Here is a 16,714-nt window from a genome sequence, read left to right as displayed (position 1 = left end):
CGGTGCTGCCACAGAGGCTCATCTTGATAAACCTGCTGCTAATGATGGGCCAGTGCAACCAGCAAAGAAATAAAAACTCTCTGCTCGGCGCCCCCCCCCCCCTTTTTTTTTTTTCCTCCAGGCTGCATTCCCCTCTGACCGCTGCCGCCTTTAATTATGGGAGCTATATTTCTTCCCTGGGAGTCAATCGTGGGGATTTTTTAGGTAGAAAGGCGTTTCAGCGGAGTTATTTTTGAGCAGGGACCAGTGCCCTATATCCAGAGGCTTTGAGTGAAGTGCAGATTGAGACATATCGGGTTCCCTATAAAAGGATCATTTCTTGTGGGAGGTTGGACACGAAGTTTGGACTCGTGACTTGCATTCCTGAGAGACATGCATATTTTAAAACAACAAAGCAACCTCGGAAGAAGGCTTAGAGGAGGGGAGAGGGAGGGAAAAAAAAAGGGAAAAAAGAAAAAACTTGGAAAGAAGTTACTAAGTGACAAACATCTGTCAACATGGACCAATTTGTATGGCTCTCGGGGGGGAAGAAAAAAAAAAAAGTACCTGACTAGTTTTATTTATCACTTCAGGGAGCCACAACTACTTTGCTGGAAGTTTGTGTGGCTCTTCAGCCTCTCAGAAATGCACTTTGACTCAAACCCGGGAGTTTAAAGCGCTTTTCTGGCCTGTGAAATGAAGTCCCAAGTCCTTCTTCTGCCGGCTCTTTGCGTGGAGCAGGTTCAGCGCTGCAAAAGTTTATCTCACGCCCCCACACCCCCCAAAAAAATAACCCCGGAGGAGAGCAAACGTGGGGACTCGTGTCTGTTGAAGGAAGCCATCGGCAGACTCGACCCCGCATCACGGATAGTGTCTCTGGAAAGTGGAAAAAACATGGTGAAAAATGACGGCCCTGGCTTACTGCAAACACCGAGGGGCGAGGGGATGCTCGGGGCCGCGCGTAGTGCCCCCCGCTTCCACGTCCAAAGAGGGAGGGGGATGGGAAATAATAATAACAATTATATATATATATATATAAAATAAAAGTAAAGTGTCGGGGAGGTGGGCGGGGGGGACCCCAGGTGGGCGGGCGGCTTGCGGCCGGGCAGCGGTGCGGGCAGCCGTGCGGGCAGCGGGGCCGCGGGGGTCTGGGCTGCCGGCGGGGGTTTTTAGACAAAAGGAGAAAGCCTGATGGTGAGCTGGATATCTCTGTTAGTTGTCAGTGCAGGTCCAGGGCTGCCGAGGAATGCTAATCAGCCCTCGCCGAGCGGGATGCGGCCGGGGCTGCCTCCCGGTGCGCGCACCCGCACACGCGCAGCGGCGGGTCCCCGACACACGCACACACCTCGACCCCCGCCGCCCCGCGCGTGGGACGGTGCTTCGTTTGTTTGGCCGAGCAATGCTATGACCAGCCTTGAACGTTATATACAGCAAATGTCTTCCTAAATCAACACAATAGGATAGCTTAGAGCCACCAGCCCGCTTCTCCTTCGAAGAGCCTGCCTTCCCCCACCCCCCCACCCCCACCCCAATCCTTTCTTCCTTTTCTTTTTTCTTTTTTTTTAAACAACTGGGGATATTTTATACCCTGTAGTTTTGGATTTGATCCATTGCTTTAAGCTTGATGGAGGGTTCTGCAGACAAGGAGATGTATATACACTATTATACAGCCATCATTGAGATTACTAACAGTGACTCTCTTGTCAGCCAGACGGTCCTGCTTTGAAACACTACTCACATTATCCTGATTTTTCAAAATTGGGGGTAAGGAGAGGGAGGGGAGATACAATTTCCCACTGTCCCTTTTGTTAATTGTTTTCTTTCCTCGCAATTACGTTTATAACCAAATTGGGCCCGTTTCACGTAGTGTCTTTGTATTTCTAGTGGAAGCCACGTGGGGGTGGGAGAAGAGATCCTGACATCCCTCCTCAAGCCATCTTCCGAATACCACCGCCACCACCCTCCGCACACAAAACCTGGCACATCAGTGACTACCAAAATCGGGCCGGAGAGGGCACCCTGCCTGCCCCCCCGCCCCTAGCCCCAACAGTGGCAGTGCGGCGGGGTGGCGGGATGTCTGAGACCCTTTCCCACAGCTGGGTAATGTAATTCTTTTAGGTGGCTGCATCTTGCACCAGAGCAGCCATGGGAAAACGTCCAGCGGGGATGACCCCGCTTAAAAATTTAAGGGATGGGGAGTGGGGGGTAGCCCCAAAGCACTGTCAGGCAGGCTTTTCCTCTGGGGGAAAGGGAGAGGGAGGGAGAGAGGGGCAGGAGCTGTGGTGAGGGGATCACCTTGGGAAGTAGTCGCCTTTCCCATCTCTGCAGTTTCAGCCTCATTCCCTGGCTCCTTTGCGCTGAAGGTGATCAGAGGGGAGAAGGTGCTGAAATATTTAAGGGAGCATTTAAACCCAGAGCCTTCCATGAATGAAAAGGGAGGGGGTGAAAAAAAAAAAAAGTTGGAAAATGGATTCGCTGACAAGTAAGGATAATAAATGAGAGGCGCTTTCAGATAGATATCTCAGACGTGAAATTGCACCCAGCTGGTTGTGTAAGCAAACAAATAGTTTCATGTTAGGGACTCTCGACTTGTGGCTTGATGAATAGAACACGACAGAGGTAAATGGGTCTTTAACTCATTTAGGAATAAAACTCTTTGGCTTCCTAAGTAAAAGACGTGGTGACGCCATGGATCCTGAGCAAGCACTTTAACAAGAGTTTTATTAGTTTCCACTTGTGCTCTCGGATCTCCCCTCTCGCTCACCTCCTCTCTTACGCCTCTGTTTTTTTCCATATCTCTCTTTTTTCCTTTTACCCTTTTTCTTTCTCTTCCCCTTCCCCTCCTTCTCTCTCTCTTTAAAAAAAAAATATTTTCCCCTCGAAAACGCCTTCTCGTAAGAGGGATCCCCCACGTCACCAGGAAACCCGGCAGATTTGCAAGGTACCCGGGCAAGTCGGACCAGGAGCCTGCCCATGGCAACCGAGAGTCGTGGGTTTCGAAATGTATTTATTTGTCATTCTTACTGAGCTCTGGAATCACTGCAGAACACTCATCCTCAGCCGCTCTGACCCACGGGGGAATTAGAAAGGGGAGGGTGTCTAAAAGAAAAAAAATCTCACGTCAAAGTCAGTGACTGTGAAGCCAATTAGAAAGGGAGCCTTTTAAAACAACTATATAGACATGTTTCGTGGAGGTCACGCCGTTTCAGAAATTAGCCCCAGGATGTAAAGAAACGGGAAGAAAAGTGGGGAAGGGCAAGGGGACGAATTTCTACCTCTCCCAGCAAAGCAGAGAGCAGGCAGGATAAAGACGCAGGTCTGGAGAAGAAGGAGGGGTTGGGGGGGAGGGAAAATGGGAAAAAAACCCGAACTTGCTATTTCAAGACTTAAAACCTAACGCTTTGAATAGTCAAAATGCCCCATGAAACCAGAGGAAGCATGTCGACAGTGTCTGTAATAGCCGTGCACATGCATTCGCGGAGGTTGCCTATGAATGGCTGCGCGCCCGGACACTGCTGGTGGGGGGGCAGTAGCGAGCCCGACACCCCCCCCCCCCGGTCCCACCCTCCGTCCCTCTGTCCGTCCGTCGGAGGGTCCGTCCAGGCCAGGCTGGACCACCGTCCCTGCCTGCGCATCCTTCGGCAGCCTGCGGTGGTTGGGAAGGGGCTGCCTGGCTGACCTACCCCACAGGTAACAACAACAACAGCAAAACAACTAAATGCACAAAATAATTTAGAAAGCCTCTGAGGGTGTGTTAAGCCCTTTCCGTCGGTTAAAATAGGTTTCCGTCTTCACGTGGGGAGCCAAAGAGTTTCCCGGGCGTGAAGCAGTGCAGAATTCACTTTTTCTCGTACTGCTGCTGCTGCCACGGGCACTGACCCCGAGCCAGAGCTCCGCACCCGAGACCCTCCGCGTTCCCGCAGGGAAGGAGCCGTTCTGCTTCCTGACCCGCCGCTTTTAGTGACGGCCGCCAGAGAGGCCACTCGCGGTGGAGTTCCACCCCCACGCCCCCCAATTCCACCAAATTCAGAGGAGTCCGGGAAAAGTCGGGGGTCACTCTTTCCCCTCACCCCGGGGGCGGGCTCATCGACCTCTCCCCTGCAGATGAAGGGGGTGGGTGGAGGCCGAGCCGCTCAAACGGTCGTGTCCCCCTCCCCGGGTCGGGGGTATCAGTGGAGAAGCCCCGGGGAAGGGACAGCGGCAGCCCCTTCCCCTTGCCGAGCAGCCGGAGAAGGTGCGGGAAGGGCAGGGGACGGGCACGACCCCTGTCCCGGCTCTGCCCCTGTCACTGCCGGAACCCACCCCGCCTTCCCCGCCTCACCTCGAGTTCAACCTACCACTTAGCAGCATTTCCAAATATTTATTCGATTGAATATATAGAAAAAGGCCTAATTGGGCGGTGGGAGGAGGCAAGCTAGTTAGCGAGGAGCTAAGAGGTGTGTGTGTGGGGGCTTTGTATCTGCCGTGCCCTGAGCGGATCCCCGGCACGGGGCTGGGCTGGGCTGGGCCGGGGGTTCGCCCCCCTTCCCCAAACCCCAGCCCTCCACCCGCTTCCCCTCCCTACGCCCCAAAGCGCTGCCGCAGCGGTCGGTGGGCGCGGAGGGGCCGCGGAGCCCTGCGCGGCAGGGAGGGATGGAGGGCTGAGGGTGATGCCCTGCCGAGCCCCCCCTGAGGAGCTCGGGGGGCTCCGCGGGGGACCGAGCCCGGGCCCGGCGACAACAAGGCAGGAGAAATGTAGCTATAGTTGGTTTTAAAGCAGTATATTGCAGGTTACGAACAAGGCAGTAGAAACTTGTGGAGGGACCCCGGCCCCTCTCCAAATGAACTTTTTTTTCCTTTTTCTTTCTTTTTTTTCTGGTTTTTTTTCCTTTTTTTCCCCAACAAATGGCACTCGGTGATGCGATCATACAATATTTTTAGCCGCCGTATGAATGCCCGAGAGGCTGGAGCGTGGCAAATGAAAACATCCACCGACACAACCACAGACTGGGTAGTTAACACTTCAGAACACGATACCGTCTTATAAGCAAAGTTTAATAAGGGATTGAAACACTTCTTTCTAGGCACATACATGGAAATAAGTGCATCTTGTACACCTCCTCTACACCTGCAAGTTTCTTGGCAATCAGTGGGTTATTATTATTCATAAATATGAAAATTAATTGAAAAATACGTTTCTGACCTACGAAAAAGTTTATCTGTTTTCATCAGTGGGATAACACTGTAATGAATATATTTACATCTCATTGGAAGAAACTGAGACCTGTCTTTCTCTTCCGATATCCCCATTTGTTTAGTTTATTGTGTTTTGTGTAGGTTGTTGGGTTTTTCTTCTTTTTTGCTGTTTTGTTGTGGGTTTTGTGATTTTCTTGCTGTTTTGAGTTTGTTGGGGTTTTTTTAATTTTTTGTTTGTTTGTTTCTGTTTTTAACTGCTAATCCAGCTGGGTACGCAGTCACCCATCCCACCAAAAAGCAATGCTGAAGAGCTGCTTGCAGCACCTCCCGGGGGCTGAGCATCCCTGCTCGCTCCCCGCTGGCAGCCCTGGGGGGCTGCTGGACCCACTCTGCCCGGGGAAGGCAACCAGGGCGAGGAGCAAAGCTGTCGCCTATGCAGCGTCCATGCGAGTGAGAAAAGGCAGGGTGTCTGTCTGTCTGTCTAATTCCCGTCCTTGTGTGTCCAGGTCTGAAATCATCCGTGTCTCCCCCACGACCCCGTCCCCCCGCGTCCCCCCGTCCCAGCACCTATGAATACAGGCTGCTTCTCCATCCTGAAATGGGCTCTACTCCCATAGAGGATCTGCCCGCAATGTTGATTATCCAGCTATAAGTGCCTACTGTATAGAGCTGCTCTCGCCTCGGATCTGCTGCGCCTAGAATATTAAAAACCCCAAGCGGGTTGGATTGAAGGATCTTGTTAATGCAAAAAAAAAAAAAAAAAAAAAAAAAAAAAAAAGAGAGAGAGAGAGAGAAGGAGAGTACGGAGGACAGCAAATTAAAAGGAAAACATTGCCCATGACTCCACAAACTAAAAAGCCTGCTTCATCCGGGCTTGTTTGGAGGGCACAGGAGGTGTCAGCGTGAGGGGGGGGAGGGAATGTTATTTTTAAAGATCCAGCTTTATTAATACGTTAAGAAAAAGCTCCCTTGGTAGTATGTGTTCTTACAGCTCCGACTCAGATCCTATAAAACATTAATGCACTGAAAGCTGTTACAGAGATCTGCACCACCAGCTAGAAGCATTGTGAAGCCTTTACCTTCAAAGGAGCTCCATTACAGCAACGATTTTTAATTTTCTTTGCAAAAAAAGACAAACCGAAATGAAGCGGGGCTTTTGGCACAAAGCTCGGGCTCCTGTGTTGGGTGGCCACGGTGTGGGGGGCGCAGCCCATGTTTTGTGCGTGGCCATGGCACACCAGCACACGTGAAATGTGCTGGCTCGCCACCCAATGAGCAAGCATCCAGTTGGATTTCTATATTAATGGGCTGGGAATACCCTCCATGCGCAGTGACTGGAGTCAGGAGAAACAGGGAGAGGGATGTTTCAGCTGACAGCAAGCACAAGGCGTGCACACTGGAGCACATGCCAGGGTCTGTGAGTCCTTGGGGTGGAAAAGAAGAGAGAAGAAGCAAGAACACCCTCCCCAAAAACACCCCACCCCCAAGCCCCCAAAAGCAGAAAGCCACCATGCCTGCAACAAGCAGGAGTCACGGCTGCAGTATGCCTTCCCACTGTCTGCGCAATGACGGTGGCATACGGTGACTTCAATCCATGCACACCATGTCTAAGAGCAAGCAGCAAGGTGTGAACTCATCATAAACTCCAACTGATGGGAAAAGGTGTCTCAAAAAAGGGTAGGCCAGCGTGACAGGCCCATCAGCCTTGGCAGAAAGTGTACTGCGCAGTCCCAGTGAGGTGAGGTCACCTACAGCACCGAGCCGCACCTCCCGCTCCCTCTTCCTAGGCCTCAACAGTTCAGCCCTAAACTTACACAGCCAAGTCAGTTTGGGAACATCACGTGGTTTATGGAACTTGGTTACCCCTCACAAGCATTTTTAAAGTTCTCCCTTTTAACACCAGTACAGGAGTTAAAAATCTAGGGAGATTGTGTTGTTGTTGGGGTTTTTTTTTATGCTTAGCTTTTTTTGTTGGTTTTTTTTGTTTGTTTTTTGGTGAACTGTTGGCATGTTTCAAGCAACAAGACTCATGGGTTGTGGGGTGATAAGTTGAATTTTTTTGCTAAATTCTTTTATTTTTGTTTAAATTCTCACTTCAATTTTAATTCTTGAAGAACAGCTTCGACAACATATATCGCACTCATTATAAGAAGCAAAGGGTTATATCAAAAATTATTAGTATAGAATCACAGGAAACCTGGTTTGGAACCAGAAAAAAATACAAAACAGATATAGATACATAGACACAGGACAATTTTTTTTTATAATTATTTGGAAAATGTTATTTTCCCCCTAATTCTCGTTTCTTTTTTTTTTCTTTATGCGCATACGATGTTTTAAGTTTTACAAAAAATGAAAATAAAGACTAATATTTTACAAAATGAGTAACAATGCTCGTGGTAAGTGTTTGCGCGTGGAATTTTTTTGTTTGTTTTTTGTTTGTTTGTTTTTCATTCTACACAAGGTTCAGTTCAGTTTCAACGCGTTTTGTTTTGTTTGTTACTGTACAGCATATATCAACAACAGTCCACAATAAATCCTGGAAGATCCAGTATCCCCTTCAGGTTTGATTAATATCCCCTCAATACTCATATTTTTTTTATTTTTATTTTTTTTACTTTTTTTTGCTTTTTTTGTCTCTTTTATTATTATTATTTATTTTTTTCCCTCCTCTCCGGGGGGGGAGAGAAAAAAAAAAAGGCAAAAAAAAAAAAGAAAAAAACAAAGCGCGAAACACCACAACCTCCACGGACGCGAGGTCCGTCCTTCTCCCCACCACGGCCACACCTCTGCTCCTACTCGGCCCTTTCTTTTGTTCAGTGTCCGCCTCCCGGGCCCCCCCGCACCCCGACTGCCCCTCGGTGCGAGCGTTCCCGCTCCCGCCGCCGCCGCTCCGCCGCGTCTCTGCCGGGGGTGCGGGCCGGGCTCTAGGAGCACTGGATGGACATGTAAGGCCAGTTGAAGCTGCTCCCCGACAGTAGCATATCCCTGATGAGGGTTTCGATGGGGGTTTTACCTACCAAGCGGACGAAGAAGAGCTGCTCGATGACGGAGGAGGAGACGGTGCGCAGGGAGGGCAGCCGCAGCAGCAGCTTCCCGAAGCGGCTGGGTTGGTTGGGGTACTGGCTCCTCACGTACTCCTCCAGCGCGCACTGGGACTTCTCCTGCAGGCTTTCGATGTGGGCCGCATCCGACAGGCCGCAGGCGTCTGCCCGCCGCACCGCGCCCGCGGAGGCAGCCGCGGATCGGCGGCGGGGGGGGGGGGGGGAGAGGAGGAGGAGGAGGAGGAGGAGGAGGAGGAGGAGGAGGAGGAGGAGGAAGAGGAGGAGGAGGAGGAGGAAGGGGGGGGAGACGGTTAGTGGCGGGGAAGCGCACGGGGAAGCGCCGCCGGGATGGGGGGACACCCCCAAAGGCGCAGCCCCCCATCCCGTCCCGTCCCGTCCCGTCCCATCCCACCCCATCCCGCACCGCCGCCGCCTCGCCGCCCTCGTGGGTGTTTCTCCACGGGGGGTGTGGTGGGGTCCCCGCACCCCCATCACACACACAGACACGCACACACAGAGACACACACCACCACCACCACACACCCCCCAGCACCCCCAGACACTCCGCGCCGGCGAGCGCGGTCCCGGCTCCAGGGAGCCCTGCAGCGGGCTGCTGGAAAGCGGGACCAGCCCCCGGTGAATACCACCGAGGGGAGGGAGGGGAGAGGAGGGTACTGGGCAAAATACTACCACTAACAACAACAACAACAACAACAACAACAATAATAACAATAATAATAAAGATAAAAAGCACAGGCGCGCACACGCAGAGGGAGGCAGAGGGAGTTTGTTGACATGGCTGCACATCAGAGGGAGGCAGCGGCTGTGACCTGCGGCGGCTGGCAGGGAGCCGGCCGGGGGATGCCGGGGAGAGAGGGGGTCCCCCCTGTTCCTGCCCCGCCGGCAGCCCATCGCAAATTAGCTACATCTTTGAGGGCTGTTCGGTAAATCCGGCGGAAAACAGGCTGGGTTAGTTCGGGCTTGCGCTGAGCCGGCGCCTGCAGCCCCCAGACACAAAGCTGGGGAGGGCTGCAGCGAGTGAGCCTTGCCTAAATGTGGCCTGGGAGACTCGCCCCCCACCCCCCACCCCCGCTCCATAGGTCCCTATGGCACGTATACAGCCAGGAGCCTACCCCTAGCTCCTCTCAGAACGATACGACCTGGGCAAACGCGTACTAACCCGAGCGCAGAAACCCTTCATATCCTTGCATCTGTACCTATAGACGTTATTCCACGCATAGGTACGCGCAGGGAGGTAACAGATGCATCTGTGCGTTTACATGCACACGCGCATCCTATCTCTCTGAAGGCAGAGCCAAAAACGGGGGATAATTTTGCACCGGCTCCTTGCTGAAGGACTTCCTCAGGAGGCTACGGTCGGGAAAAAGTGGTGGGTATGCCCGGATGGTTGAAATCATCCACATTGTTGCGGAGATTAATAATAAATATTTTTTTAAAAAAAACAAACAACAACAAACAAACCAAAACCAAAACTACATCACGATCAGAGGGAGGCAGTCAGCTAGCAGTGCAGTTTAACATAGATCAAAGCCAGACTTTGCTAATATATAGATCCGTATATGAAATAACGCATGTTAATGGCCCCCAAAAGGACATTACAAAATTGTGAACGTAGAGTTATGACCCTGGAAAAGACACAACAAATTATTCAAAGCCAAAAAAAAAAAAAAAAAAAAGAAAGAAAAAAAAAGAAAGAAAAGAAAAAAAAATCTGTCGCAACTGCATTTTTGAAGTTTAAGTCTTCTCATATCAAGAACTGGCTTTACAAAGATTTCTGAACACCTTCATCTACAATACTATGGCCTCGAGCAAAAATACAAATAAAACAAGCCATAATTCAGGAACTTCTGAGGAGGAGAACCTTTGACCTGAGCTGCGGACTTGGCATCCCTCAGATATACAATTATCTGAGCTAGTCTGCTCTGCTAATCCATACTGTACCTTTCATGCAATGATATTTTGCAACATCTGAAGCACCAAGTTACAACATATATATCTATCAAAAAGCTCAGGCCTGTTCTTGTTTGCAATATATATCAAAACCACAGGCCTGTTCATATGTTGATTGCCACCAATCACACTCCATATTTACATATATCTTGCTATTTTACATGCATTATCTGCCCCATTATGCATTAAGATCCTATTCAACTTCCCAAACAATGCAATATGAAAGGGTCTTACTGACACCCCTAGCAGGGCTTTTTTTCTTTATGCCCCATAATGTCATACCCTTAAGGTTAGTAAAATATTTATCAGATATTTACGATAAGTGCACCTACAACTGCAGGTCACTGGACAATGCAGACAGGGAAGTTGCTGGCTAGAAGGGCGGCAGCCTGCGGAGGCGAGGGGTGGGGGTGGGGGTGTTTAAGAAAAAATACGCCTTGGTTTTTGCCTTAGACCTCCTAACACTCAGGATTTTCTCATGCCAGATAATATCTATTGAGCTTTAATTATTTAAAATGGCCTGGCATATGCCTTTACTCGGGTTTTATTCCACATCCTTAAAGGTGGCGGTGGGAAGGCTTAATTCTCCCCTCAGAATGGGATTAAAAATAATAGTAATTAAGGGATGCACAGCTCGATTAGATTACAGAGTCCAGAGAGGTGCAATCCATGGGAGAATAATGCAATCCGTGTTTACTGGAGGTGAATTATTATTCCATCTCAGAAAGTGGGCTAATGTGAAAATCCTGTGTGCGCCTCACTTTTTTATATGGCAGTGTGTCAATAAGGGAAAGCTCTATATTTCTTCCTGCAGTCTATGGAAAAGAAATTATGTAATAAATAACCCTTACTGTTCAGCACACTCCAGCCTTTCCCTTTGTAGTGGCGGGAATGTATTTCATGTTACGCGTTCAGAAGAGTTTAGTGTTGAGAAAATATAGATGTAATCAGCTGGCATCTAACTAGAAATCAAAGTTTCTTATTGCGCTGCAAATAGATTTATTGGATTTATGTTATCTGCCTCGGTCCTTTCCTGGAAACGTTTATTTATGATGAGGAAAAAGCTAGGTGCAGGAATTAATAACTCTATAAAGTTTGGAGTTTTTTTTGGCGGGGGGGCAGGGGGCAGAGGAAGGGGTGGGGGGAAAAAGTAGACAAGAAAGGAGCAGGTTTTGGGTCACGACCCAGTCCGTTGGATGGTGTCCAGAATTTTACGGATTAAATACATGCTATCCGTAGCTCGAATGTAAAAACCACAACAGGAGAAACCATGCCAGCTTTAAATACTTAGTCCTCAGTGAAGTACTTTGGACAATATGCCTAAAAATGTCTTTTCCATCAGTCAAAGTTTGTTTAAAAGTTGGATGACTTTGAGAAAGGCTTCCCATGAATTCCCCTCTGGCTAAGCAATCAAAACAAGTTTAGTGAAAGTGGAAATGTGCGAATGGGGGTGAGGGGTAGATTACTCCTGACAGCTGTATTTCCATTTTCTGAGATACCCCGTGCGATCCTGCTCCAAAATAATATTATTGTTCCCTCCCTGAACCCCATTCATGCTCTGCTCCATTGTGGGAAGGGGGTTCTCCCCTTGCAAACGTTTGGTTATGATTACATTTGTTTTTAATATATGTAAATGAAGGGCTCCTCTAAAGCCACTAACCACATTTCCTCGCCAAGGTCGATTGTGTGGGGAAGGTAAGGGGGGGGGGGGGGGGGGGAGGAGATGGGGGCAGGGGGAAGAGAGAAAAGAGAGAAAAAAAATACACCACCACCACGAAACATGCCCTCATCTGGGGCAATCTCCTTCTTGGGGCCTTTGGTGAGTGTAAGGGCCGAGGCATAGGCCCAGCCCCCCTCTGCTTGGGAAGAATGTCTTAAAGTTGGGACTAACACACACACCACCCACCAAAAAAAAAAATAATCAAAAAACGCGGGTTCTCCTCCGGACTGTCCCCTGTGTATTGATGAGCCACCCTGAAATGAATGGGAAGGGAAAGTCTGGGAGTCTGCAGGCAGGCTGCGGAGTTAAATCAGCCTGATAAATGCCGGCAGGTCTCTTTGTCACTTTTGAAAAACATGTTTCCATCAAGAAGACTTATTAAGATAAAATATCCATTAAAATGTCGGGCTGGCTATTCAGTAAATCTTCCATTTGTTTTAAGATCTGCACTTTATCCTTTGCAAAGAAATATTCCCTCCAACGCTGCGAGACCTGCATTTGCACTGAAAGTAAAAGGGGGCAGTCACAGTACACGTCTCCGAAAATTAGATACTCCTGTCTAAATAAATTATCTGATGTTCAAATCGATATTAATACTACATTTGCTACATTACAATATTGTGCAAATTTAGGAGTCATTTTAATACAATGTAAATACTATTTTTCATGCATGAAAGGCAACAAATATTGATGGATTATAAACTGCTTACTGTTAAACAAGGCCTTTGAACGATTTGCCATCTTTGTTCAGGAATGCTTTTAATTTTGCCTCGGCCTAGTTGTAAAGCCAGATTTATCGGAGCTGTTTAGTTATCGCTAACTGGGAGGACCGGTTTGGAAAAGGTGTGGGGGGGGAGAAACCGGGACAAGCAAGGAACAAGGGGAAGGTTGGGGGGTGGGTGGGGGGTGGTAAAAAAATAAAAGGAAAAACAAACAAGCAGAAAAAGTGGCAATTAGCCCCATCGTGGCGATAATTAGAATAATAATTAAAAAATGACACTGCCAGGCCTCTTATCTTGCCTTGTTTCCATTTCCTATATTTCCTCCACATCGTTTCCCTTTGATGTTATAAATTTTTCCCTCGCAGGTTACAATAATAGAAGACGTATTATATTCTTATAGGCTACGACCAGAGCACTTCAAAGGCGACGCTAATGCACTTTCCCGCTAGTTAATTCGAACCATCTATCACAGGGAAAAATTGTTAACATGCATGTTTCCACCGCCTCCACTTAATTCGATTTTTTTTTTAAGGGTTTTGGCTTTTTTTTGGGGGTGGTGGTGGGAGGGAGGGGAGTGTGGTAAAATGACAACATCGGTGGGCCTGAGGGGGAGGCTGATCCCGGGGCCAGGGCGCACCCCATCGGGCCCTACACTACCTTGGCCTTCCCCCTGTTCTCTTCACCAAAAATTAAATTTTAGATCTTTTTTTTCCTAATTTTTCCGCCATTGTGGGATATTTTGTTGTCTTGTTTGCACGGCGCAACCCCACTCCCCACTCCACACACCCCCCCGCCCGCCTTCTCACCTGAGGTGAAGAGGACGATGGCTTTCAGGCAGCTGTACTCGGCCGAATCTACGTGCAGTGCCTTCAGCTTCTCCACCTGCTCCTGGAAGATGCGGATGTGGTCCATGAAGGCGACGACGCGGTCGGCCGACATGGGGGATGCGTGGAGGCCGGCGGCGGCCAGGAGAGGGGCCACATGGAGAGGCATGGAGCACTGGGCAGCGTTGAGGACGAAGAGCTCGCTCCAGGTGAGCCGCAGCAAGGCCACCTGGTCGGTGATCTGCAGGTCGGGGAAGAAGGGGATGTTGCGGGCCCACTCGACGGCGCTGAAGAGCAGGCGGGCGGCCAGCTCGCAGATGTTCTCGATGCCCATGATGTTGTTGGGCTGCATGCACTGGCTGCCGTAGCGGGAGGTGGGGTAGGGCTCGGCCCGCAGCAGTAGGGAGATGTATCCCGAGAGATAGCAGTGCCCGTTCAGGGGGTCGCCGTTGGTCAGGGCTTACTGGCCGGGGTTGGGCTGGGTGGGCGGCATCCTTCCTCGCTGAACCGCTGACAAAAAGAAGGAGAGAAGGAGAGGAAATGTGCATCCAGGAGGCTCCCAGGCATCGCCCCCGGCGGCGCTGCCAGCCAGCCGGAGACAATGCCGGGCTTCTTCCCCCCCACCCCCCCACCACCACCCCCCCCCCCGCCTCGCCCCCGGCACACGCACAGGCACGGACAGACAGAGGCATGCGGAGCCGGGCAGCTGCAGCCGACCTGCATCGCCCCCCCCCGCCCGGCCCCGGCCCCGGCATCGGCCCCGGGCCCCGACCCCTGCTCAGGCAGACCCAGCCCAGCGGCAGCCAAGCAGCCCCCCCCAGCCCCCAATGCAGACAGGCTTCACAAAATAAACACAGATTAAAAAAAAAGAAAGAAGGCGAAAAAAAAAAAAAGCCAAGGCAAACAAGACAAATCCACACACAACCCCCCCACCCCCACCCCGGCCCCCCCCCCCCCCTCGCAACAAAAGGCAGCCCCGCACGTAAAAAAAAAAAAAATTAAAATCAAAGAAATCCTCCGGGTGGTGAGAAAGTGGGGTTAAAAATCACAGCCAGCTGTTAAAAATATAGCCAAGCTCTGTTGTGGATCCCAGCCGACTGCCCTGGTAGCACTGAGATTTATAAGTGAACTGCTGTGTTGCTTTTTAAAATAAAATAAAACAAAATAATTCATAAAAACAAATGCGTCCGTATCCTCCAAAAATACCGCGTCGTCACCCTTCGAGCTGGAACAGGTCGCAGCCCCCCCAGCTCCCCACTGCTAACTTTATTACACAGAACCAGCTTTCCATAGAAGACCCCCCCTCCCCCGCCCAGCAAAGTTCTGCCTGCTAAAAGGAAGAGAAAGATTAAATATTATCAAGGGAAGGGGGGAAATAAAACAAAAAGGTCCGAACTTACAATAGCCAAACATTCGTGGAAAAAAAAGGGGGACGGTGTAATTAATATCTTTGGTGCGCTGTTGCCACTGCAAAAGCCTGCAGTCAGCGTTGCACAGTGAATGCACAAGCTTGCAACTGCAAAAACACTGGATTCATTAACCATCTCCACACAGAGCGTAAGCATGCCTCGAGTCCCGAAAGCTGACCAAAGTTGGTTTTTTTTTTTTTTTTTTTTTTTTTTTTAGTGTGTGCGTGTGTTTTACTCCATCAGTGCCAGCATTTGCAGCCGCATGCCATGTAAACAAAGGTAACTTCAGGGGAAGATACGGCTACTCAGGCTTGTTCCCTGCACACACAGACACGCACACGCACACCCGCACACGCTTGCTGGCACGCACACGAACACGCAGATCACTCATCTTTCCGGCGTGCCACATTTTCTCAACTTTCTCTTTTCTTCCCCACCGAGCTCTCCTCGCCTCCCGGGCCAGACCTCTCTCCTCCTGCCCTCCAGCCCACCTCTCCCTCTTCAATCTGCTTGTAAACTTGGCAGTTATTTTTCAATTAACTGCGAGCACAATTCTAACTTGGGGTTGTTTTTTATTTTTTCCTCCTCCTTCCTTTTTTTTTTTTTTTTTTTTTTCCACCCCCCCCCCCCCCCCGCCGCCTACCAACAGCCCCTGAAGCTACCAATGAAGTCGTCATATTTGCGAGCTCTTTCAGATCTGGAGCAGCTTCATTCCTTTTCTTGTGGCATATAAAATATAATTTTAAAACCAATTAAGGCAGTAGTAATCCCCGCTCCGCAAAATTGACTGTTTCACTGATGTGACTCTAAGACATCTTTAACGACAGTCACAGGGTAAACTTTAACTGTAAACCGAGCAAATACATTTCGAGGAGAAAGGAGGGCAGGAAATCTTCCTACGCGAGAATGAGCCTGAACGCAAGGAAAACCACAGAGACTTATGGAAAGGAGGAGGAAAAAAAATAATAAATAAATAGCAGAGCAGTTGGAAATGCTGAGGAGCCCGCTGCCAGATGCAGGCTGCGGGTTCTGCTAAAATGAGAAGAACCGGTAAATAGGTTATAAATCGCGATTTGTATGCAGGCTTTAAGGAGAGGGTGGAGTTTGATGAAGAAATAAAATGAGCAGCGTGCTATAAAAAAAAAAAAAAAAAAAAGAAAAGAAAAGAAATGACAGAAGTACAGAAACCGGTTCAGTCACAAACTTTCCTTTGGACGCATGGAGTGAAAACAGGCCAAATCTCGCACAGAAGCACACTCCGGGGCACCGGGAAGCACAGGGAAGCGGAGATACAGAAGCACATTTCCCCCTCTTTTTTTCCCCTTTCCTCTTTTTCACCCCCTTTTCCTCTTTTCTTCCCTACTTACACGTCTTTCATCTTTCTTTCGGGAAAAATGAGGCTGGGAAATGGATCTACCGAGAAGTGTTGCGGGTTTAAAAAGAAATGATGGGGCGGAAGGGGGGGTGGGGGGGAAGGAAGCTGAATGGAAGCACATCTCGTACGGGAGAGAGATGTATCTCCCCCCACCCCCCCGGTCTCATGCCAACAATAGACAAAACCACATCCAAACACACACACACACACGCACACGCGCGCACACACACACAGACACCGACACACGCGCACACACACACGCGCGCGCGCGCGCGCGCGCGGAGCAGAGGTAGCGGCTAAATGATAAATATTTAGCGAGCGATCGTAATAATAATAAATTCTCGGCACAATGAGCGGGGAAGGGGCTAGCGCGGCGGTGCCGGGGAAGGGGGGTGGGGAGGAGCGGGAGGAGGGCAGGAGGCACAAACCGAAAAAGCAAAAAAGAAAACACCACCAACCACCATCCACAATAACAACAAAACCTGGCGCAAAGCT

At 49.8% G+C, this 16,714-nt stretch overlaps 1 protein-coding gene across 1 annotated transcript; it reads right to left on the bottom strand.

Annotated features, from left to right (window-relative positions):
• Window positions 1-7,188: 7,188 nt before the first annotated feature.
• Window positions 7,189-16,708, bottom strand: NR2F1 (nuclear receptor subfamily 2 group F member 1). Its single transcript, XM_056325288.1, is given in 3 exon segments — window positions 7,189-8,362; window positions 13,418-13,945; window positions 14,836-16,708. Coding segments are annotated over 3 exon segments (822 nt in total). The 5' UTR covers window positions 14,849-16,708; the 3' UTR covers window positions 7,189-8,081.
• Between the last annotated feature and the right edge of the window lie 6 nt (window positions 16,709-16,714).

This window comes from Falco biarmicus, chromosome Z (assembly GCF_023638135.1).
Source record: "Falco biarmicus isolate bFalBia1 chromosome Z, bFalBia1.pri, whole genome shotgun sequence".
In the NCBI taxonomy this organism is placed as follows: domain Eukaryota; kingdom Metazoa; phylum Chordata; class Aves; order Falconiformes; family Falconidae; genus Falco; species Falco biarmicus.
The sequence above is the reverse complement of the archived record's forward strand: the minus strand, read 5'-3'. Positions and strand labels throughout refer to the sequence as shown.